Raw genomic sequence first — 26008 nt, 5'->3', positions numbered from 1 at the left:
ATCATTCCTTCCAAAGAAATCCCAGGGCTGATCTCCTTCAGAATGGACTGGTTGGATCTGCTTGCAGTCCAAGGGACTCTCAAGAGTCTTCTCCAACACCACAGTTCAAAAGCATCAATTCTTCAGCGCTCAGCTTTCTTCACAGTCCAACTCTCACATCCATACATGACCACAGGAAAAACCATAGCCTTGACTAGATGGACCTTTGTTGGCAAAGTAATGTCTCTGCTTTTGAATATGCTATCTAGATTGGTCATAACTTTCCTTCCAAGGAGTAAGCGTCTTTTAATTTCATGGCTGCAGTCACCACCTGCAGTGATTTTGGAGCCCCCCAAAATAAAGTCTGACAGTTTCCCCATCTATTTCCCATGAAGTGATGGGACCAGATGCCATGATCTTTGTTTTCTGAATGTTGAGCTTTAAGCCAACTTTTTCACTCTCCACTTTCACTTTCATCAAGAGGCTTTTGAGTTCCTCTTCACTTTCTGCCATAAGGGTGGTGTCATCTGCATATCTGAGGTTATTGATATTTCTCCCAGCAATCGTGATTTCAGCTTGTGCTTCTTCCAGCCCAGCGTTTCTCATGATGTACTCTGCATATAAGTTAAATAAACAGGGTGACAATATGCAGCTTTGAGTGTTTGGAATCGATCTATCGATCTAAGCAAACATTTTTTCATGTTAATCACTTTGCCAGTATTAAGTTCCTTCAGTTTTTCTAGAAGTTTAATTCCTAACTGTTCTAATACACTTGACTTGCCTGAATGAAAATCACTTAAAATTCTATGCCTGTAAAAGATAGTAGAACTTTTGGTCAAATTTTTGTCTTTGTTATCTATCCCTGAGAAAGAGAACATGCTCCAGGGTTTTCTTCATGTTTCATGTATTTGTATTCACATAACTGTAAAAAATAATAAGTAAAATCATTCTGTTTTCTTGGCAGACACTCACTGTTTGCCTAGTGTGATTCCCCTCTATGGCATAGGTGGTGCTCTGCCCTGTCCTGTACACACAACAGAGGAGGATAATCAGGGTGTTTATTCTCACAAAGCCTAGGCATGGCCTCGAAATTCTGTCCAGCACACGTTCCAGGCAGCCCCCACCATTTGTTTTGGGAGCATGAGTTGGTGTCTGTTTGCTTTTCTTGACTGTGTTTTAAAGTTCAAATAGAACTTGATAGTGAAATTAATGTCCTCCTTATCGATGCATCGCCCCTCCCTCCATCACTTTCTGGCCAGGAAAATGCAACCATTTGACTCTGTAACCATTACTTGAGTCACATTTCATGAATAGCTGTCACTGGTGCTTCCTTTTACTCATCTTTCAGAAACCGTGTTGCCTGCTCACTAGATATCTAGCCCTGTGCTAGCCCCAGTGATGCAGAAATGAGTGTGACTTAGTTTCTGCCCTTGAAGAGTGCCCCGAGGGTTTCACAGTGTAAGGCAGGGAGTCAGTGTCTTGCAGAGTAGAAACTGGAGCGTGGTCTGTGGGCATGGCCCTGGACCCGGCTCTGTCTGTGGGGCAGGGAGGATTTCACTGCAGGCTGCATTTTGAGCTGGGTGCACTTGTTGGTCCAGGGGCTGGCTGGAGGGTGCTGCAGGCGAGAATCTGAAAGACTGTGGTGTGTTAGTAACAGAGACAGTTCCATTTTCAGATGGCAGATGCTTAGTGCTCAAGGACAATGGGAAAGTGACTCTCCGTGTTCCCAGCCTTGCTGTCAGCCCCATCCATACCTCGGGACACCTGGAGTCTCCCCTTTCTCAGCCTCTTTTTCCTATAGTGACTAAGCAGTGGGCCGCTCTGGGAGGCAGGGCCAGGGTCCCTAGAATCCCCTTGCAACTCTCCCAGCCAAGACTCCTTTAGAGGGTCATGACCTGTAGCTTCAGAAATATTCCTCTGTTTATACGAGCTCTTGTCTCTCAACCCCCAATGCAAATTTAGTTCCGAATATTTTTCCAGGGCATTCAAAATATAGACAGGCAGACTTACTTCTGCATTATATTTCAGACTTTCATTTGAGGGCCTTTCTTCCCTATTTTGTGGTTTTATTAGATTATTTTCACAGTCTCCTGGGGAATCCTGAATCCTGTCCTTGCTGAGGGGAGGAAGACTTAGTTTTGGAATTGACTGGCTGTGTCCCTCTCATCATGTTAAATGTCTCAAGACAAAACCATTGGGAAGGAGCATGATGTCATTTGTCATAGAGGTGAAGTCAAAAGAACTCAAAACCTTAATGCCAATGAGGCTAAGGTGAATGGTCAATTGACTTCTTAGGGTAGGGTGGAGACACTAGGGGTCAGAATTCCTTGAATTTAACAGTTAACTGATTGATGTTCTAGAAATTCAGAGAAATGTAAAAATAAAATCATAAGGAAATTTTTTAAAGTTCCAGATCCAATCCTTCAAGAATATTTTAAGGGAATCTTTTTATACCAATTCCCAGATGGCAAAAGACAAGCAATGGTAAATAAAATGGCAGCTGTAGGGGTTCCTCAGATTGGAATACCCTTTAAAACACAGCAGAGCAACTAACTACCGTTCCCCACTCCCGGCAACTGGTTGCATATTTCAAGTGCATCTGAGTCAGATTTGAGTTCCTGAAAGTCCCATTGCCCAAATGTAAGGGAAATTCGAGTTCAGCTGTAGTTACCCTGGTGTCCTGAAGTAGGTTGAGTCCGGCTGTGTAAATGATGATGGGAATCAGATGTAGGATGTTTTCAGTTACTGCCAACGCCGTTGCTAAGTGGTTGTCTGCTTACTTCTAAAGAGGGCATAGATATGGCTATACACACACCAGGGTGGGAGTTTATGGGTCTTGTTTATAGACACAGTGCTGGAGTGCTTCTCTTATCTGTCTTCGTGTAAACTGATTGTTGGATCATCCATTTCAGACCAGTATTTGGTCTGATTTTAGAGAACAGAAGTCCCTCTGGTTGTGTTTTGGATGACTTCACTGTTTCATGGGTCCATAGGGGCTCTTACAAGAATCAGAAATGTTGAAATGGAACTTCACTGACACGTTAGCAAAATTAGACAACTGTTAGACTTTTGTATCAGTTTCTTCACTTGCTTTGCTTTTGTTTGTTTTAACAAACCCCAAGAGGAGGGGATATAACTAATAAGAAATTTTTGAAATCACTGTGGTAGAAATAATCTTGCATCTCTGCCATGAATCCTGGAAAATTCAAAACAAGTTTTCATATGGCATCTTTCCATCAAGAGAGTGGTGTTCTTTTCTGTAAGAAAGTACATAATTCATTTAGATAAAGTGATTTACAGGGTTTGCTGCAATGTATGGTTTTTGCTTATCACAGATAATCTGTGGAGAACTGAGTCTTCACCCAAACAAGGTCCAAAGAAAGCCCTTCCTGTTGTTTTCTGGTGATAACATGGCAAGGACACACTTCCTAAATGGGAGACAGGAAGTTTGTCTTCCCACTCGGAGGCTTTATGCTCCTGAGAGTTGGCCTTGACTTTGGTCAAAACTGTGTTCAGATTCCCCAGAAGAGTATTCAAAAAAGATTTACTTTGAATTTCTTTGTAAAATAGAACTACATTACTTACATCTAATAGTTTGTTGAAGTGCACAGATAGCCTCATAAGACCTAATATCAACAGATGTCATGGAGCAGATTAGACTAAATGGTTTTCCTGTAGTTTCAGTAGTGTATGAGAAACAATGTCTACATCAGAGATGTGACAGATCAGATTTACTGGTATTTTCTCATGACATTCAGAAGACTGAATATTCAGCACTGTTTGAGACAAACCTGATTAGCACTGAAACTCTTGGACAGGGCTTTTTGGACTGCTGTGTGATCAAGTATGGTTTCAAGAAGTCACTGAAATTACAGAAGCTACATGTGAAAATTTTTTAGTTCTGCATGTGTACTAAGTCGTTTCAGTCATGTCTGACTCTGTGTGACCCTATGGACTATAGCCCTCCAGGCTCCTTTGTCCGTGGGATTCTCCAGGCAAGAATACTGGAGTGGGTTGCCATGACCTTCTCCAGGGGATCTTCCTGACCCAGGATTGAACCCCTGTCTCTTATGTCTCCTGCATTGGCAGGCGAGTTCTTTACTGCTAGCACCACCTGGGAAGCCTCTTTTAGTTCTGAGTTGTAAACTATTATGTTCTTTCCCTGAGGGGATAATATTTTAAAAATAGAGGTGTAATTTCTAGTTTGATTAGAGAGACTAATTTTGTTTCTGTTTCTGTGATTAGAATTTTCCTGCTCTTCTATAGTATATTCTTTAACATGGGTTGCTGCTGCTAAGTCACTTCAGTCGTGTCTGACTCTGTCCGACCCCATAGACGGCAGCCCACCAGGCTCCCCCGTCCCTGGGATTCTCCAGGCAAGAACACTGGAGTGGGTTGCCATTTCCTTGGTTAATGGTTACTTAACCTGGAGTTCATGGGTCCTGCATGGATGTATTTCCCTTACACGGTCAGAAAGTTTTATGTGTCTGTGGGGTATTTTGGTGTGTGTATGTGTGGAGGGTGTATGTGGGGGGGTGGTTCATAACTTACATTAAGCTCTCAAGAGGTTAAGAAAGAAGCCACTAATACAGAGATTTGTCACTGTTCCCTTATTTGAGATGCAGCCCCTTTAAGTTTACCTCCATTTGCCTTCACCACCACATGGCCTCTGGGTTCAGTTTGTTATTCCTTACACACACACACACACACACACACACACACACACACACACACGTGAAACCTGTGGACTAAGAGATGACCCTTATTTTTATGTGTAAATTTGATATAGGCTTGAGAGTCAACTCTCTAAACTTTTGTTTGGACGTCCAAGTTGGAAATTATTGGATATACTGCTGTTTCTTTGCTGAAGCCTGTCTCACCTCTGATCTTCCGACTGTAATCCCTGGACAGTTTACACAGGGGGCAAAAAGCTTTAGCACAACGCTCTTATCTTTGTAACTATAGTCTGTCCTGATCTATAGTTGATTCTAAAGGGATTTTCTTTTTCTCGTTCTTTTTCTTCTCCTTTTTTCCCCTTCTTTTTTTTCAGCCTGAGAGAAATTAGGCACCTTAGCCAGGAATTCTTTAAGAGCTATTCTCGGTATGTTCTCCCCACATTTCTGGGAGCTTTTTTACCTTCATTCTTTGTTGGTTGTTTTTGGTTGTCCTCTATCTTCCCTTCAGCATGATTTATTCAAGTGGAGGAAGGTTGCTGCAGGGTTAGGTGAGCAGGTGCTTGGGGGCGGACTCTCTGTTGCTGCCAACTGATCTTTTTAAAAAGTATTGAGTATTTTTCTTTTAATTTCCCAATTGTAGTGTCAATTCTTCTTTGCCAAATGGTTTTTGGGGCTTTGCCTGGGCCCCATGTGCCAGAGTCGGGGATTCATCTTGGCCAGACACTGCCACATATTGAAGAGGGAACCGATTCCAGGAAAGCTCAGAGGGCCATGGCTCCTAGAAATCTCTCCTTGATGGTGTGAGCCAGGCCTTGACACTTTGGACCATCTGGAAAATTTTGGACTTGAGCACCAGTATCTGTCTCATACATATTTTTCTTTTCATTTCCTAAGGTTTTTTTTTTTCCCCTAAATTCTTGTTCATTGGAGATATATATTTATTACTGTTTTATCTGTGAACTCCAAGAAGAATCGTCTGCCTGAGGACTGCAACTATTCTTTGTGCTCAATAAACAGCTTTGTAATGAATAAATCTGGAAACTTGCACACATTAGTAGTGACAGAGTGTTTCTTTGCCGTTGTCAGGTACTCTTAGACAAGGAATGATTTCACCTCTCCTTTCCCCACTCTCTATAGTGTGTGCTTTCTGTAGTGGGTATCTCTCTCTCTAGTTAGTGTAGCAATATGAATCTCTGCCCCTGCTCTGTCTCTGCCGCCTCTCCTGTTTATAGGGGTGGTCAATCTGACTGTTTCTAGACATGGACACATCTCCAAAATTCTGTGAAGTTGATTCTGTAGAATCAGAAAACATGTTATTTTGCTGTAGCTGTACCCAACATCGCTGTTCATTAGTACTCTGCTTTTAATACTATGCTTATGCCGATACTAAACTGACCGTAGCAGTGTTGCTGCAATAGCTCATGATGGAGTCTTGCTTCTGTGTTTTTTCACTTTTCTGTAAGTTAGTTAGCTAAATACCTTTGAGTCTATTCAGATTAAAAAAACTTTTTAGGTAACATAAATTGATGACTTTGTTGTGATAAATCAGTCATTAAAAATTATCTACTCTATATTAAGCACAGTATTAAATGTAAGACATATCTTTGCCTACTGGGTATTTATAGTCTTTTTGAAAATCAAGACACATATTCTCAGTAGTAAATGAACCAAATGGTATTATATACCACAATGCAAATTATTCATAGAATAAGATACTTTTGTGGCCTTGAAAAGCAGAGAATTAAACATCCAGTTGATATTTACCAAGTGCCTACCCTGTGCTAAGGCATGGAGATTGATAGTTCAGTGTCTTATTATCAGTGACCTGAGGATACACTATAATAAGTGACACTGGTGTCCTAGGCAGTTCTGCAATGAAAGGCAGAGATACACTGAGATAGAGTGGTCCAGCAGCCATTGGGAAGACATCGAGTAAAGTAATCCAGCTTTGAGAGCTCTATGCCTAATGACAGTATAGATTCAGATCATAGATCTAGCCCATTTAATCCTCATAAGGATTATGGCTGAGATGTAAAATTATTTCCAGTGTATCTCTCAGTCTGTGTCTTTCAAGTTACAGTTCATTTTTGTTTTTTGCCTAATCACTTTAGGGTGCTTTTTGGTGAGTTCAACTTGTTTGCGTGTGTGTGTACTCACTCCAGTATTCTTGCCTGGAGAATTTCACAGGCAGAGGAGCCTGGTGGGCTACAGTCCACGGGGTTACAAAGAGACACAACTAAAGTGACTTAACACGCATGCACGCACCCATGCTAAGTCGTTTTAGCTGCGTCTGACTCTTTGAGATCCTATGGACTATAGCCCACCAGGCTTCTCTGTCCATAGGATTCTCCAGGCAAGAATACTGGAGTCAGTTGCCTTGCCCTCCTCTAGGGGATCTCCCTGACCCAGGGCTTGAACCTGCATCTCTTACATCTCCTGCATTGGCAGGCGGGTTCTTTACCACTAGCACCACATCAATTTATTTAAATACAAGTAATTCTTGGGTCTTGCCTCGCCCCTCTGGACAGAAAGCCAGTGGAGACATACTTATATGAAAGTGTCTGTTCAGTATTTATCCATCCTTTTCTTTTCCATGTTCGTGTTGACTGACCTTGACTGATGTGCTCTGGGAGGGTGTTGTTGAACCCTCTGTGTCCAGATCTCCTCACAGGTGCTTTTGGGTGATGCTAATGATGACAGTGTAACCCTACAGTAGTCCTTGATCTGCTATCAAAACTGGCCACAGTTTTCCTATCCAAACTCGTGGTTTTCTTCTCTGTTTTTTCTTTTTTGGGATTGGAACTGTATACAGTCAATTTTTATTCTGTGTGTTCTCTATGCCTCATTTCTTTGGAAAACCCCTTCGAGCTAATAGCTGGGATGATGAAAGCATTGGCAGCTCCCTTTGGCAGCCCCTCTCCCTTAGCTTTCGGTGCTTTTCTTTGGCAGAACTCACTTGACTTTATAGAGAGAGATTGGAACTTACCTGGAAGAGAACAAAGTCATTTCTTTGACGATTCAGAGGAATAACCTGCCCCCAGGTGATTCTATTCTCCACTTTTAAATTTAGTCATTTGATTTGAAGGATAAGGCAGCCCTGAGGGAAGGTAACTTTTATTTTGCCTTTGCCAACTCTGGAAAAATAAAAAAAAAGTGTTTTGTTTACTTGTATTCTGCTTTTACTGGGAGCTGGTTCATGTTTTGGTTGAGATTAGTATGGATTGAACCACATGATACAGCTGTTTTTTGTAGTTAAAAAAGGTCAAATATTGGCAGAATCATCTAGTTCAACCTAATATATCTTATCTATAGCATCTGAACTAGCTCTTAGCTTGTTTCTGTTAGTGGTGAGCTGTGAAACAATATGCCATGTGCTGTGCTGAGTGGTTTTAATGGAAAGCTAGTACTAAGACTTCTCTTTCTGTTTCTTCCTAGGTCACTCTGCACCTGAATCCCATCTCCTCAGTCCACATTCACCACAAGCCTGTCGTGTTCCTGCTCAATTCCCCACAGCCCCTGGTTTGGCATCTGAAGACAGAGAGACTGGCAGCTGGGGTCTCCAGACTTTTCTTGGTAAGTGCTTAAAACCCTCCCAATGTGATCCTTGAGCATAAGGGTATAATGACCCTAAATTTTTCAAGGCTTTTAAAAAGGCTTATTTCATTGAAATGTTAATAATAGCAGAGTCCACAGTGTATTAAAGTTGGATTTTGCTCTTAGTGATATTTGGGTGGCATTGATAAGCATTCACAGAAAACACTCACATGTCCTCTTCTATGCATGAAGAGTCTGGTCATGCTTGCATGTTTGAGCAGGATCTGTAGTCATACTCTGTGTGGCCTGAGCTTTGGTCTCAGTCTTCCCCTCCTTCCTCCCCATAGTACCAGGAGATTGTAAATATTGTAAGTAGCCATTAGATGTGTGGTCTCTGACCACAAAATAAATACGTACAGACCCATTTTATTCATATATAATACGGGTCTAACTATAGGAGGCTGATAGTGCTTTTGAGTATGAAGGGAGCCAGTTTAGCGTAAGTGCTTGTAGGATCTGTTTGTTGAGAAAGTGACACAGTGAGCTCCAAAATGAAAACATTTGTATTTTATAAAAAAGCTGGAACCCAGCTCTTGTGGAAGGATCCAAATATTACCTACTATTTGTAAATCATGTCCTTTTGAGTTTGCCAGAAACATCCAAGCTCTCTAGTTGTGGAGAAATTGACGGGTTGTTTGGATAGAATTTTTGGGGTATGATATCATGTCTGATGATGAGCAACACTGCACAGTGATAACTCACATTGTCTATTGCTGGGGATACATGCTAATGTCCTCAACTGCAGAGCCTCAGACTCCCAAACCTCTCTTGCCTACAAGCAATCAAAACGAGAAGAGTCCACAGTTAATGGTGTTCATCTTGCACAATGAATACATTTTGCCTAGTTAATGATTCTTAATTCAGATCTGTAGTTTCTTATCACTTGTATAGGAAGTGTACTTTTAAAAACTCAGAGGTACCCACTGAATAAAATAAGACTCCATAGACAATACAATTAAAAAGTAGATAATTAAATGAGTTAAAAAGGAGGAAGGGAAAGCTTTTTATAGAAGAATACCAATGAATAGCTATAGAAGAAATGATGGAATTAGAAAATCATCAATTTGTGACTGTCATAGTAAAAGCTGATTAGGCAGGAGTCATCAATAGATGCTGAATCTAGCGGTGGTGGAGGGTATTTGAGGAACAGTATATTTACATAGTCTTAAATTAGTTATTATTCTAGCCCCAAATCCATATAACCTGAGTCTAATCATGAGCAAATGCTGAAGACAACTAAATTGGGTCACGTTCTATAGAGTAACCGGCCTGTACTCTGCAAAAATGTTGGTCATCGAAGAAAGGTTTAAGAGCCATTCCAGATTGAAGGAGGCTAAAAAGACATCTGTGATCCCTGTGTAACGAGTGGCACCATCACTATGAGGAAGATTATGATGACAACGGGAGGAATGGAAATTGAGCCTATAGATTAAAGTATCAGTGTTACATTTCATGAATTTAATAATAGTACTTATTCAAGAGAATATCCTCTTAGTAAACATAATACACTTAAGCATTAAGGGTTAAAGGGGCAAATAGTTCAGAGAAAAATTCATATATAGATAGAATATAAAGCAAATATGGCAAGATATTGAAAACTGGCAAATCTAGTTAAAGATATACATGAGTTCTTTGTACTGTATTTGCAACTTTGTAAATGTGAACATTTTAAACCCCAAAGTACATTTACAAGATAGGAGTTATTAGTAAGTTAAATTATAGCCTTTTCTGAGAATTTAAACTCTCATTACTTCTAAATTTAAAAGGCCAAAAGTCAAAATTAGTCGTTACTGGGCTTCCCAGGTGGCTCAGCGGTAAAACGTCCACCTGCTAGTGCAAGAGACACAAGAGACGCAGGTTCAGGCCCTGGGTTGGAAAGATCCCCTGAAGCAGGAAATGGCAACCCACGCCAGTATTCTTGCCTGGAGAATTTCTTGGACAGAGAAGTCCATGGTGTCGCAAAGAATCAGACACAAATGAGCACACACACATGCATACACACCTTGTTGTTATCAGCACATTTATTTAGCACTTAGTATGTTCCAGATATTGCATAAGTGCTCTAATGTTTTCTCTTATTTAATTCTCACAATAACCCCATGATGATGGGGATATTTACAGATGCATTTCCAGATGAGGAATCAGATAAGATTTAGAGAGGTTAAGTAGTGACCCAAATCACTTGGCTAGTTACTGGCAGAGTTGAGATTCAAATCCAGAAAGGACTTAACTCTACAAGCACTTGTACTAAATTGGCTCCCTTCATACTCAAAAGCACTGTCGGTCTCCTATAGTTAAAGGCATTTGTGATAGTAAGATTAATAGTCATTATTATAAAATCTATACGCATTTTGCCCTTATTGTGCAGGGTTGTGCTGTCCAATTCTGTAGGTACTAGCTGTGTATGTCTATTTAAATGAAGTAAAGTCAGAAATACAATTCCTTAAGCACCCTAACCATTTCAGGAGCTCAATTTCAGGAGCTACTACACTGGGCAGGTTATGAGCAAGGACTTCTGCCTACACTGGTTTGAATCTAAGCAGTAACAAGGGAAAAGTATTTAATTTCTCTAAGCTTGACTTTCCTCAGTTGTAATATGGGAGTGATAATAGTCACTACATCATGAGGTTGTTCTCTTGATTAAATGCGACTACATGTAAAATGTTTAGTGTGGGACCTGGCATGGATAATTTCATAAACATTACTACCATTTTTGTTGCTATTTATTATTAGTCATTAGTAAAGACCACTTGGGAAGGATGTTGAATTTACATTTCTAATTATGAAATGTCTAGCTTGGCCAGGGATACCTGGCGTGCTGCAGTCCTTGGGGTCGCAAAGAGTCGAAACAACTGAGTGGCTGAATAGCAACAACAACTAGCTTGGCCGGCCCCAGACTGAAAGGAGTTCCCATTTCTTTGGGCTGTAGGGCCAGATGAAAAGTGGGGGTCACATATATTGTAGTTGCACCCATCGCTTTCTGGATTCTTTCTTCAAACTGCCTCTCTGTGACTTTTAAGGGAAAGTATCTTACTCCTAGTTATTATTTATTTGCTTTAATTCTGTTTAACATCAGTAAGAACTGCTTTTTGGCCATCAGCTTATGACACGCTAACAATAAACCGCAGGAGATGGTTTTAGTAAACAATTGAACATCAGCCCTATCTGGAGTTTATCCCATGTAAGGAGATTGTAGAAAAGTGATGAAACTCAAATTACCAACACATGGGAGGCAGCATTGGGAGAAGTCAAGGATTCAAATTCTGGGGCACTTTAACTCTGCCTTGCTATCCAACAGGCATATTCCCTTTCTTTAGGGAAAATGGTTTTCTCTATCTGTGCATTTCCTCGTGACCTGGAAGAGATGGTGGAGCATCTGTTGTTCATTCCTGTTCTTAGATCATTAGACAACGAAAGGGTACAAGTTCTCTCACAAGCTGGGCAACTCTCCCTAACAGAGATGGTGCTGAAGGGAAGGAGGCAAGGCGAGCTCTTCTCTTGTTCTCTGTAACTTGAAATGAATGACTTGACAGCTACTGGGGCAGAGGGATCTGGATAGATAATTGCAGGTGTGTTTCCTTTATTCATTCATTGTAGTTAGAAGTAAGGGATAAGATAACTAAATTATTTTAAATAAAGTGTTTCATCCAAACACTTCAGAAGGTCCCTGGAATCTTTGGAAACTGAGGCTTAGCCATCTCCTTCAGTCTCTTTTCCCAGGTTACCTGGAGAGCTCAAGGGAGCTGAGGAGAGAGGGTAGGTCCCATGATTCTCAGTCTAAGATGTGCATGTCCTTTGCTGATGGATTTGTATTACTGTCCTAAAGTTTTCTTTACTTTAGAGTTATAATACTTTAAAAGTTTTGTGTGTGTGTGTTTTGTCTGCATTGTGTGACTTGCAAGATTTTAGTTCCCTGATCAGGGATTGGGGCACCCTCAGCAGTGAAAGCACGGAGTCCTAACCACTGGACTGCTAGAGAATTCCCAACAGTTATTATTTTTAAGTAGGATTGTGCTGTGCTTAGCTGCTCAGTCGTGTCCGACTCTCTGTGACCCCATGGACTATAGCCTGCCAGGTAAGATTCTCCAAGCAAGAATACTGTAGTGGGTTGCCATGCCGTCCTCCAGGGGATCTTCCAACCCAGGGATCAAACCCCAGTCTCCCACATTGCAGGCAGTATCTTTACCATCTGAGCCACCAGGGAAGCCCAAGAATACTGGAGTGGGTAGCTTATCCCTTCTCCAAGGGATCTTCCTGACCCAGGAATTGAACTGGGGTTTCCTGCATTGCAGGCAGATTCTTTTCCAGTTGAGCTTCAGGGGAAGCCCAGGATTGTGAGATAAGTTCAAGTAATGATATTTACTCATCTACAACCATGGTGACCTTTTAAGTTGTCAAGTCTGCATTATTATAATTTACAAAAGGAAACCTTTCATAATTAGTTAGCAGGATCTTGTGTTACACAGACTGTCTCAGACACCTACGAGGGTGACTGAAAACATTATATTTTAATGCCATCTTAAGAAGGTATCTGTTTATCTGTTTTCTACTGTCAAATCTTTTCAGTCCTCCTCTTGATTCCACTGTGCAGGCAAGAGGGAGTGTGTCAGGTAGGGAGAAAGTGGGATTGAGTTTCCTCTGCAACTGCAGTTCTTTTATCTGGTTGTTCTGGTTACCTCGGAAATGGGAGTGGATGAGAGTGATTATTTCAGGCTGAGTGTCAAGTAGTACATCTTTGAGTATGTCACTCTCTCTCTCTCTCTCTCTCACACACACACACACACACACACACACACGATCGAGTTGTCACAGCCTTATAGGTTTTCTTTTGCAAGGTGTAGGGATATCCCAGAGAAGATTGGGTCGGTTAGAGTTATCCTTAAGTGCAACCTGAAATAAAAATAATCCTACTTTCTCAACCTGTCACGTTGAAACTACAAGTACAAACTCTCTTAGAAGGATCATCTACACATTTTTATTTATGCAATTATTTCTGCATCAAAGACAAAATAGTGCAATAAATGTCTGAACTTTTAATCTAAGTTTGCTAAAAATGATTGAGCAGAGCCACAATACTGGATTATCTTTAAAAACATGCTATAATTTGAATAGGCATTTCTCCAAAGAAAAAACACAAATGGCCAATGAACATGTGAAAAGATGCTCAATATCATTAGTCATTAGGAAAATGCAAAGATGCATGATACAGGGTGCTCGGGGCTGGTGTGCTGGGGTGACCCAGAGGGATGGGATGGGGAGGGAGGTGGGAGGGGAGTTCAGGATGGGGAGCACATGTACACCCATGGTGGATTCAAGTCAATGTATGGCAAAACCAATACAATATTGTAAAGTAAAATAAATAAATAAACAGAAAAAAAAAGAAAACCAAGAAAAACAAAACCAAATAAATAAATAAAACCACAATAAGAATCTACCTCACATTCACTAGAATGGCTTTAATAAAAATGGCAGATAATAACAAGTGGTGCTGAAGATTTAGGGGAATTGGAATTCCCATACATTGTTGGTGGGAAGGTAAAATAGTGCTTTGGAAGACAATTGGGCAAAATATATGTGCATGGAAAAACTTGTCCACAATTGTTCATAACAGCATAATTCGTAGTAATAAAAAAGTGAAAACAACCCAAATGTCCATCAGCTGGTGAGGGGTTAAAAAGTGGTACATCTATACCCTGAGATATTATTTGACCAAAGGAATGAAGTACTGATACATACAACAATATGGATGAACCTTGAAAACATAAATAAAAGAAGAGAAAGTGAAGTCGTTTAGTTGTGTCCGACTCTGCGACCCCATGGACTGTAGCCTACCAGGCCTCTCTGTTCATGGGATTTTCCAGGCAAGAGTAGTGGAGTGGGGTGCCATTTACTTCTCCATAAAAGAAGTCAGACACAAAAATCTACAATGCATGATTCCATTTATATGAAATGTCCAAAATGGGCAAATCCATAGAGATGGAAAGACAATCAGTAGTTGCCAGAGGCTAGTGGGAGAGGAGGATAGGAAATGGCTACTAACGGTATGAAGTTTCTTTGGGGTGAAAAATGTTCTGAAATTAGATAATGGTGATTATTACCACAGTTGTGAATATACTTAAAACACTGACTTATACAGTTTAAAAGGAGGAATATTATGATATCTCAATAAAATGAATTATAAGGGTAAATTGTATAATTTTGTTTATGTAATTTACATAATAGAATTACAATAAGGTTGAATTGCATCTTAATAAAGCTGTTAGAAAAAAAAATTGCTACAGAATTCTTTTCAAAATGATGCTGTAAAATCAGTGAACCCAACTTTGAAATCATTTTGCTTTATTCTGTGAGTTTTATTTAAAAAGAAAAATAAAAAACCTTGCTTTATTTGTATTACAAACCTGAGCATTCTCTCCTGCAAGGTCTGTAGACTTAGAACTCTAGAACAAGCAGACGTTCTCAAATGCCTGGTTTCTAGTAACATGAAATGTCTAATCCAGGGGTCTTTGCAGCCTTTGTTTTGTTTTGTTTTTTATTTATTTATTTTTGGCTGCACTGGGTCTTCATTGCTGCACAGGCTTTCTCTAGTTGTGGCGAGTGGGGGCTCCTCTTTGTTGGGGTACTTGAGAGAGATAAGCAGCAACTTCTTCCAACCTCATTCACTCTTGGGATAACAGTGCTGTGATTTGTTTTTCCCAGCCATTTATCAGTAAAATCAGGAAAGAAATGCCTGTAAATATGTGTGTTTGAACGAAGGTGGTGAGTCAAAGGGGCCCCCTTAAAGGTAGAGTTTCCAGTACTTGGGGCATACTTAACACCAAAATATTATTCATTGTTTGTCTGAAATTCAGATTTAACTAAGTGTCCTGATTTTATCTGTCAGTTCTATCCAGAAGTAACTCAGATTTTTGTTTCTAGTTCACTCTCTGGCCTGGATGTCAGGAGGCCCAAGTACTAATCTTTGCTTCCATCACTAATTAATTATACATCAAGCACTACACAAAATCACTTCACTACCCAGGTCTCAGTTTCCTCACCTCTAAAGTTAGGAGGTGGTACTAGTCAATCTCTGAAGTTCCTCCCAGTTTTCAAACTCTCCAAGAATGATAGTACAACTGCTACATACTAATATTACATCCCAGTTTAACTGGAAACAGAAAATGGTAATCTGAATATTGCCCCTTCAGCAAATCCAAGTAAATATCAGGGCAGGGCAATTGAAATAAATGAGAGAAACCAAATTCTATGCTCTTTGGATTAAAAACAAATAAAAATTTAACCCTAATGAAAAATGTAAATTAATACCAGGACCATGCTTAATATTTAAAACCTAGTTTTGTGTTTCTGACGGGGGTCGGGGGTTGGGTAAAGAGGCTAAGGTTGCCAAAATTGGTTTATCCCTGTCACTTAAACTTGGTGGGGGGGCGGGGTTGGGGAAGAGGTCCAAATATGTTGGGGCTCTGCCACCAAACCACAGGCAGTTCTCTGGTCTGCGCGGCAGTTTGGATGACTGACAAGACTCAGTGAAAAACAAGTGCTATTTGTTTTCCTGTGCCCAGTATTTAACTGGAAATCAGAAGGCGAAATTTCCAATCGGTTGTTAAATAGCCCCAGATGTGTGCTTAGCGTTGCTCTAGGAAGGGACACGCACAGCCTGTAGCACAGCGCATGTCCAGAAATTCCTCTTCTGAATCCAAGTGATGTGTAACTGAGTCCTGAGCATCCAAAAATACCCTCTGAGTAGCTCAGACATTCAAGTTTGCTTGTGGAGGAGGGAACTTTTAAAAAATTTCTATATTCTCTACTGTGTTGCAGTTAAAAAACCTGGACATGATTTCTTTTTTTCTTTTTGAATTTCCTCCTTTCTCTTGTTTGGCAGTTCTCCCCACCTTTAGAAAAACATGGTGTTAGCGTACTTGGTGTGACGGTTTCTGTAGCTACTTGTTCATTCATCCAACACCCAGTTTTCAGTGCCTGCAGGACACTGGGAACTGTGCTAAGTGTGGAGGCTCCAGAGAGAAATGGGGTGGATTGCCTGCCCTCAAGTAAGATGGGAAAGATGGTTATGAGACTGGGAAGTACCACTGTCGGATCCTGAAAACTGGAGAATGTGCGAATCCTCTTGTTTCAAGTGCAATTAAGGCAGCCCCCTCTGTGAGGCTGACCCCGGAGTAGCGTGTGGTTGAGGGCTTAGGGGTGCCTACCTAAGCACCAGAAGTGCTTAAACCAGAAGTGTCACCCCTATATACTAGGGGTCCAGATATGCCATTTTGTATTTTCCAGTGAGGTCTTTCCCCAAATAAATTCTCTCTTAAAGGCAGATTAAATAGCTAAATGTTTCAAGATTGGTTCTTCCTTTTTCTTTTTTAAAAATATCTCTTGTGGAATGACTCACTGTGTCCTGTGGGATATTCCAAGTGGTTGTGTACCAGGCACTTTTGTTCCAGAGGCTGCTTATCTCCTGGTTTTGTGGCTTGTCCATAAGAGCCTTAATTATAAGGGGCTTGGTCCTTTCATGCACTGGAGTCGGTCAACTACCATATTTCCTAGGAGTGAGTTTCTCGCCCGTTTGCGGCGAGAGAGCTCTTCCTAAATGTCACGGAGGTAATTAAGAGCATTGGAAGGAGTCCAGTTTCAGCTAGTAATCTTGGTCCAGAAAGAGTTCTTGAAAGACTTCCTAGAATTTACCCTAACTCGTTGTATGAAAGCTGGTGAATGCTGCCAGTGAGTGGCCCCTTGGCCTTCTGAGGTTTGCCTGGGTGTACTCTTCCTGATCAAGACATCCTGTCCTGAAGCCTTCACACAAACATAGACTTTTCCTGCCTCTGCTGGACTTGCTGTGCCATGTCTGCTTGGGAGAGGGCTGGTGTTTCTTTGTGTAAAATCCCATGGTGTCCTTTAAGGCTTTACTGTTTCAGGCTGATCTGGTAATGTGAGGAATCTGCCCTTCCCAAGCATTGGGCAATTGTATCAAATGTTACATCTCCAGTGCCCTTGGTGAATGCGGTAGGCAGCCTCCAGAGAGCTGTTTGGTAGAAAAAGCAAATATTTTGTTAAGGGAGATTGAAGAATATTTTTTCCATGTCATGAGTTGGGGGAACTCTGTCTCCTGGGAAATACTCGTGAGGCTGACTTGAAAGCTCATTGGCGTGCATTGGTCCTCTCATGAACTGCAGACATTGGGGTCCTTGGTAAGCGTTCCCCACAGGGAGCTGATATTCACTGTTTCTCAAAAGGACCACAGGACACTCTGACTCCTTCTTAGGCAGAGTCGTTGGAGTTATTTGAGGCAGCCAAACGTAGGATAAATAGTTTTCCCCAAGACGTAGTTGCAAGAGGTTGTCCTGACTGTGTCTGACTGTACATAACAACAGTATTCTCAGATGCTGTGTGAAGCTTCTGAAATAGTGTTACCGGTGCTCTACCCATGGCTGGAAGTGAGCTATAGTGGCTGATACCTTAAAAGTAGCAAAGCCTTCTAAAAGGGATTGAAACACCCCCATTTTTTTTTAAGTCTTTATTGAATTTGTTACAATATTGTTTGGTGTTTTGGCCCAGAAGCATGTGGGATCTTAGCTCCTCAACCAGGGACAGAACCCACACAACCTACATTGGAAGGGGAAGTCTTAACTGCTAGACCACCAGGGAAGCCCCCGCTACTGGTGTTTTGAGCCCTTCTTTCTGTGATATTTTCCCCTTTAGTTTGGCACCTTTGCCATTGTCCCTCAGTCATAGACAGTACAAGGAAGGTGACTCTCCTAAGGGGCATCATTTAGGTAACGACTTAAAAACTGCTTCTTGACTGCTTTTCCAGCAACATTAAGTCCGTGGGTTCCTACGCTTGTTCTCTCTCGATCAACCCCACCAGGATGCCCGGCTCTAATATCTGCATCTGTCCTTAGCCCTCTGGGGATCATTTCTTCACTGATGTTAAATGTGTTCAGTTCAGCCTTCCCAGCTTTGGCATAGGAGATCACCTTAGTCTTCTCCAGAGACTATGAACTGTACACTGGAAAACTATGCAGCCTGCCTTTGGTTAGAAGCTAAGCTGAAGGAAGTTCAAGAGGGCTCCAGCCAGTGGTTTGGATTGAAGGCCCCACTCCATCCTGGCACCCAAGGACATGTCCCTTTAGAACCCCTTTCCCCAAAGTGTTCTGAGGTCTGTGGTTTCTGGGTCAGAATATGCAGCTCCATTCTCTTGGAGCTTGCATCAGCCCTTAACAGAAGCTGTATCAGTCAGGGGTTATCCAGAAAGGAAACCAGTAGGAGGTATATACGGGGAGAGATTTATTGTAAGAAACTGGCTTGCACCACTGTGGGCACAGGCAAAGCAAGGCAGACATCCACAGGGCCGGCAGTCAGGTAGGGTGGCTGGAACTCTCCAGCAGGAGTGGAGCTGCTGTCCACAGATGGAATTCCTTCTTCCTTAAGGAAGCCTCAGCTCTGCTGTTAAGGCCTTTCAACTGATTCAATCAGACCCACACAGATTAGCTAAAATAGTCCCTTACTTAGAGTCACCTGGTTATGGACTTTAATTACATCTACAGAATACCTTCACAGCACATCTAGATTATTGTTTGATTGAATAATTGGAGACTATAGCCAAGCCAAACTGACATATAAAAGTGAATGTCACAGAGGCTTTTGTATTTAACATTTTTACAGCCTGATGTTCTTGTCATCCTAGATCCACTAGAGTCTCTATTCAGTCATTTTCAGATCCTGTGGCACTTTTTATCACTGTCTTTTACCATAACAGATCTCTCTTCTTTCAGCCAAGCTGTTTTTTGCTTCCATATCAGTCATTATTATTTTCTATCTGCCCCTTCCATTCTGTTTCTCCTCCACTGCTGCCAGTACGACTCCTCCAGCTTCTGGGAAATGGGAGAGAGAGACAGAGAGATGGACAGAGAGAGAAGGAAATAACCAGACAGGGAGACTGTAGAAGAGGCAGAGAAGGCGTGATCCCCAGCTCTGCCCCACTGCTTTCCTTTGTCACTCTTGTACAAACCTGGGTTTGTGTTGAGTAGCTTTTGGAGTTCTGCAGGTGCAGTTTGAGCATGCACTTGTCCCTTGCTAAATTTCTGTAAGCTGGGGCTTTACCTAACCTCTCAGTAGGAACTCTGACAACAGAGTTGTCAGATGTGAGGATTCAGAATCTATGAAACGTGCACTGAGTGACCTGTAATTGCTTTTATGATTTTCTCTCCCAGTGTTCTATTGATGCGAGCCCAGGGGGCTCCTATCTACCTTACTTTACTGATTTCTTGAGCTTAGTAGCTACTACTCCAGGGAGGTGGAGTAGAAAGAGCTCTAGAGTGAGAAGAGAGGTGTTTGATTTTTTGTCAACCCTGCTTTCTACCAACTTTGTGCCCCAGGCGTACTCTTTAACTTCTTTGAACCCTAGTTTCCTTGTTTCGAACTTAGATTGTACAGTCTTGATAAAGAAAAACTCTGTAGAGGGAATTACAGGTGCCTGTTTGGAGTCAAGTGTTTGAAAAGTTCAGTTTGTTCCCTTGAACCTGCATTGGCAGATTGGATATACCTTAAAAGAAAAATAGAAGAAAGAATCCTTCTTAGTGAGGAATTTCCCAGAAGCACGTTTGGTGGGCCACAGAATATTATGGATCACGGCAAGGACTGGTAATGATGCCAGCATTTTGTTTACTTCCTGGAAAACACTCTAGATGATAAATACACTTTAAATTTTGGGTCACATTCCTTCTAACATCATGCTATATTGGAAGATGGGAAAGGGTAAATATAAGAGTCTTGAGAGATGATTTCATAAGGTCATCGAGGATCCCTGTGTGGCCTGGGGCTTTACTTTGGAAAACTCTATATTATAAACCAGCTTGCACTTCATTAATTTGGTAACCTGTGGGGACTGAGTTCGTCTTTCAGAATCAGTGAGTTATTTTGCTTGTCTTTGTATATGTGCGTGTTCATATATACTCTCATTTTTGTAACATTTCCATGGGAGATTAGAGTATTGCTTTTGTACTGGCTCATGTTCAAGTTTGTGCATGTTTCTATTCTGTGGGTAGCATCTCAGAGCTTTCCTCTTGGACATGTGTAAATATGTAGGGCATTAAGAACAGAGGGCACTTTCAATCCTTTAGTTCTTTATATTTCAACAGAAATAAAAATTAAAAGCAGAGGATGATCACCATGAATGTTTTGAGAAAAATCGTTGAATATGTTTTAAGTCATTTTGTTGGACAGAGTAATCTGGTTGTGGATACAAAATTAAAGCATCCAAAAATTTTTAAGTGGTCACATGGATTCATGTTTCTTGAGTGCACTGTTGGCAGAGATCACAATCACATGGCTCATGAATATTTAGCTTTGTAAATTATGCCTGTAGGTTCAGTGGACATGGAAGTTATTATTTCTTTTAAAAAAACTTTGAAAAAAACACAAAGTTATGATATATGGTTAATAGAAAACAGGTTTCAAATCACATGACAGGAGGAAATAGGCAAACACAGTCCTACCAGGAATTGGAGTAGGGAGAATGTGTGATTTTCCTCTTTCAGAATGTAGGGTTCTGTCCTCATTTGGGAGGTAAATGTTTCAATACTGTTCCAGCACTTTATGTAAGTTTGTTTTTGCTGGACTCGGTGCATGAAATACATCAAAGCATCATCTCCTCAGTGCCTTTCTGTGTGGGCACTCTTATGAGTTCTAGGGCAGATCAGATCTGCATAGATCTTATGCAAAAACCTAAATTCTAGAGAAATGCCTCTCCTACTTTATCATAAGTCTTTTTCTCCCCCCTAGAATTGAACTAACAAATTCTTGGCATGGTAGGTGTTTCTGAAATGACCGTGTATTTTTCTTTGCTTTATTTGTTTTCCTTATTTTACTTCTTCTGTTCTCTTAAGCAGGCATCTCCAGAAAGAGATGTGCTGGTGCAAGTGTCTGGCAAAAGGAATAGGAGTAGTAAAGGTTGCGTGTAAGGCAGGTCAGAAGAGGGAGAGGAGCTGACCCTGATTGTGCAAGTGCTGAACTTTCAGCAATGCCAAAGTCATGTAAATGTATGAAGTTGGGTATGTGCGTTAGAGCAGCCTCATGGAGCTGTAACCTGAATAGCATAGCAGGCACTCACCCAAGTGATAACTCAAGCTCCAAATGGACCACAGCCCAGCTATTGGGGGTGTGTGTGTGTGTGTGTGTGTGTGTGTGTGACACACAGAGAAAGATTGATTGATTGATTCTTGAAACAGATTTTCCTCTGACATTTCAGCAGGCATTTCTTTATCATTGGGGAGCTATGGTTCCTCATTTCACAGGGCACATTTCTATCTTTTTTGACATATAAGAAGATGGCTCCCAAAACGACTTGCTTTACTTTATCTCTCTTGGCTTTTTTAAAACTAGTGTGCAGGAGAAAATTCTTGCTTGTTCTCCAAGCAATCCTATTCATGTTTTACAAAGATTACATAATGTTTTTGTCTATGGCCCAAAGCAGTGATCCTCAAGTATGCCTGGCCACCATGGAGTGGCAGGCAGATGATTATAAAGCAGTCTCCTGGACCCTACATTCCCACCCCACCCCAGAATCTGCATGTTAACATACTTCTGTGGTGATACGTTGGTTTGAGGATCACACTTCTGAAAGAGGTGGATGTCTTCCTTTTTTAAAAAATTAATTAATTAGACTGTGTTGCATTGGGTCTTCATTGCTGCAGTTTTCTCTAGTTGTGGTGAGCCAGGGCACCTCTTCATTACGGTGTGTGGGCTTCTCACTGTGGTGACTTCTCTAGTTGCAGAACAGAGGCTCTAGGGCACGCAGGCTTCAGTAGTTGGTGACAGTCGGGGTCAGTAGTAGTGGCTTACAGGCTTAGCTGCTCCTCGGCATGTGTAATCTTTCCTGACCAGGAATGGAACCTGTGGCAGGCAGATTCTTATCCACTGTACCACCAGGGAATTCTGAGACATATTCTTATCACTGGTTTTACTATATCTTCAAAATCTGGTGTGTATTTTACATTTATGACACTGATCAATTAATTACGTACATTTCAGGCTCTCAATGGCTAGTGGCTACTGTACTGAACAGCCGTAGAGCAAGGAGGGCTTGACCCTCTGGCAGACACAAAATTGACCATGGCACTCTTTCCCCTCTCTCCCTTGCTCCTAAATATGACCTCAGAATACTTTCCAGCACAGAGCTTTAGGCAGCTGCTGCCAGTTAATGGGACCTCAGGATTCATGCATTCATCAAATAGTTATCGAGTGTCTTCTTTATATCCAACACTGTGCTTTTGATATTCCTATAAGCAAAGCAGTCTAAAATCTCAGCCTCTGAAGGAGCTTACATACTAATGGGAGGAGATGGGCTATAGGCATAATATATAAGTAATTTACATGGTAGTTTAGAAGCTTACTGTATTATACTCTAGAAATAAGAATATGTAACTCAGGTTTGGGTGCTAGAGTTGGGGCTGCGGGGTGGTTGGATTGTAATTTTATATAAGCCGCATTGAGATGGTAACGTGAGTAGACATGAAGGTGGAAACTTCAGAGAAAACTTAACTGCCACCCAGGCAGTTAAGCGCAGCCTGCGTTTTCATCTGGGAGCATGGATGAGGTGGGAGAAGGCAGGTAGGACTAAGTGGGGACTTAAAATATGGCGTTATCTTCAGCAACGATTCTGTCTCCCTCTACACTGAAGAGATCACACCAGCTTGGGGGAGGCCAGAGAGAGACTGTGAGGCAACCGCCAGGCCTCTGAGTCAGCTGATGTGCTGAGATAAGTGCTAAGATGAGGAGCCCCAGTTCCAGGAAAATAACGTCTACACACCCATTAACCAGCATTGCTTCCCTTCACTGGGCCTGGAGAGATCCATCTTGAGGCTTCAGTGGGTCTGCTTAGGACTTTAAGAGTTAAAGCTTAAACACAGGTGTGGAAACAAAAGGGCTGGTTGCCTCTTTTGCTTTTTTTCTTGCTCTTTGGACAAGGTTGTTGAATCTGATCCAGAAAAAATAACAAACTTGGCTCTTGTTGCCTAGCCGTAAGTTCTTGTAATAAAACTCCCAGCACTGGCAGAGAGAGTAATGTTCTTTAAAAAAAAAAAAGTCTGGTAGCATAATCAGAATTTAAGATACAAATGGTGCGCATGGTTTCAGTAGGGAAGAGCAGTCAGGAGAGGGGGTGGTTCAGTGCCATTTCAAAGCCTGGGGCCTGCTGGACAGTCCGGTGCTTCATGTTTGTCCCTTCAGTGGACACTTGCTAAGGTTCAGGATTCTCAGAGCTTGGGGCTCTGTTCGTTCCCACAGGAAAACGTTTGTCATGTTGGAATGTCAGAGGACTGGGTTTTAATTAGTAAGCAGGAGAAAAGTTCAGTGGTTTCTGCAGGAAGGCACGGAACTACTAAATGATTTAATAATTGGTTTTTAGGGGAGTTAGTAGGTGAAAAATCAAATACTAGTTTTAAAGCCTGGCAAAAGATCATTTCCTGGGCAGTGAGGGAAGCAAGGTTTATGAGAATAAAGATATTATGGCTTAGCCTTTCCTGTAAGTAACACCATTGAGCTTTCATTCAGCAAGTGGTTACTGAGTCTCTACTTTGTGCCAAGCACCTTGCCAGGCCCAGGAGATGATTCGGAACGAGCTAGGTGCTTTCTTGGCCCTTGTGGTGCTTGTCACGTAGGATGGCAGCAGGTTTGCTGGTCAGTGGTAGCAGTTCATGTGAGAGAGGGACTGGGCTCGTGGTGTGCCAACGGCAGCTCCATCTGCCGTGGGCAGCTCCATCTCCAGGAGAGAAAGGGAGTCTGAGAGGTTTTACAGAGAAGGTGATACCTGTGGAGGACAAGGAGCAGTTACAAGGTGAGCACGGGGTAGGGGATGAGCAAGCCAGGTAGGGAGCAGAATGTAAAAAGACCCAGGAGATCTTAAGCAGCATAATGTGTTGTGCCACTGTGAGTGATTTCACAGGGCAGGTGCTTGGGGGAGTTCCGGGAAGTGGGGCGAGCAGAAGCCCTCTCTGATCGTGTGCCAGTTAAGATGCTTAGGTGCTATCCTCCATCATCATGTGTTTTACTTTTTAGAAAGATCTCCTTGGTGATGGTGTGGATGAGGAGTGGAGCGAGATAGGATTGGCAGCTTACACAGCAGGAGGTTACTGTAATGGTTGAGATGTGAGGTTGGTTGAGATGTAAGAGCCAGCAGTGGGGTGGGTAGCAGGGCAAGGACCCGCAAATAAGGTGGAGGATGGAATGAATTGCCTTGAAAAGTTTCTGCCATTTTATCCAAATGTAAAACGCTTGCTCTTAACATTTTTAAAAACAATTCCATATTCAGTCATGTAATAATTATCCTTGTAATAGTGATTGTAACACCTCGTCATGGTAGAAACATACTATTTTCCCCTCTATCTTTTTTTTTTTTTTTTGCTATTCTCTGTACATCTCTTTTATTCCACAAACTTTAGTCCAAACCAGACTCTAGCAAGGACTGCACTCTAGGGAGATCAGGCAGGGACTGGAGTGCTGACTGGCAGAGGAGTGGCACTGGCCGGTCATGTCTTTATTTCAGGAGAGCTGTTAAGGGGTCCTAGGATGACGCCCTTGCAAACGAGATGTGGACTATTCCATGAGATCACTTTGTAGTTGGTGAACAGCCTGCAGGCACGCTATGTCACTTCAGTGGTGTCTTGACTCTTTGCGACCCTATGGACTGTAGCCTACCAGGCTCCTCTGTCCATGGGATTCTCCAGGCAAGAACACTGGAGTGGGTTACCATGCCATCCTCCAGGGGATGTTCCCAACGCAGGGATCAAACCCACATCTCCTTCAGCTTCTGCATTGCAGGTGGATTCTTTACCACTGCACCACTGGGGAAGCCCTGGAAAATAGCGTGGGCTCCTGCAAGTTCTGTTCCATGTGCTCAGGTCAGTGTGGGAATGTGCCTGCAAGTCAACAGACCTCAGCCTTGTCTGGGTCAGCATCTCAGGGATTTAGACGAGTGTGGAGATGGCACACACATGAAGTTTAGAGATTTTTGACAATCAACAGAATAGATTTTTATATGGTCTCTACAGAATTGAAATGAGTCTAAAGACCTTGATTTATATTAAAGATACACCAGTGTAGGGGAAGGAGGAGAAGAGCCTTGAGCTGATAAAATCAAGACCTGAGACTTGAGGTACTATTATCCCTATCTCCACCTCCCTGGTGTGAACTGCAGTACTTTCTCCCCTGGGTTATTCCAGAAGTCTACTACTAGTCTCCTGCTCCTTGTCTGTCTTTAGTCTAGACTGGCCACAGCAGCCAGAGTGATTTGTTAGATGTTTTCATGAATCCTCAGTGGCGGCCCATCTCACCCAGACTAAACACCACAGTCCTTTGCAATGGTCTGTAAGGTCCTGTTGGACCTACTGGTCTCCTCTGTGGCCTCTCTGACTTTACTCCTGCTCATCTCCATCTCAGCCCTGTGCTCCAGCCACGCCAGCCTCCTTGCTGTCTCTTTTCTATGCCAGACGTACGCACTTGCTGCTGTCTCCTCCCCAGCACCCTTCCCCTGATGTCCATGGCTGCCTGTCATCTCCTTCAGTTCTTGACCTGCCCAGTGACTTTCTCAGTCAGATTTTACACTTAAAAGTAGAGTGCCCCTCTTCTCTTCTCTTAATTTATATCATTCCTTCACACTTGTTAACATGTATTTTAATTGTTTATTTTGTTCCTCTGACTTCCTTGCTAGACTGTAAGCTTCACAAAGCAGGGAATTTTGTCTGTTGCCTTCTCCACTATAT

At 42.0% G+C, this 26008-nt stretch overlaps 1 protein-coding gene across 3 annotated transcripts in view; it reads left to right on the top strand.

Moving 5' to 3' along the window:
• TGFBR3 (transforming growth factor, beta receptor III) overlaps window positions 1-26008 on the top strand; it is a 210077-nt gene that overhangs the window by 123653 nt on the left and 60416 nt on the right. For all 3 annotated transcript variants that reach the window (XM_010860427.1, XM_010860425.1, XM_010860426.1), the window contains one exon: window positions 8091-8228. In XM_010860427.1, the coding sequence (XP_010858729.1) occupies window positions 8091-8228 (138 nt within the window). The remainder of the gene's footprint in view (window positions 1-8090; window positions 8229-26008) is intronic.

The sequence above is a fragment of the Bison bison genome, unplaced genomic scaffold (assembly GCF_000754665.1).
Source record: "Bison bison bison isolate TAMUID 2011002044 unplaced genomic scaffold, Bison_UMD1.0 scf7180017864466, whole genome shotgun sequence".
In the NCBI taxonomy this organism is placed as follows: Eukaryota; Metazoa; Chordata; class Mammalia; order Artiodactyla; family Bovidae; genus Bison; species Bison bison.
This window is presented reverse-complemented; position numbering and strand designations above follow the sequence as displayed.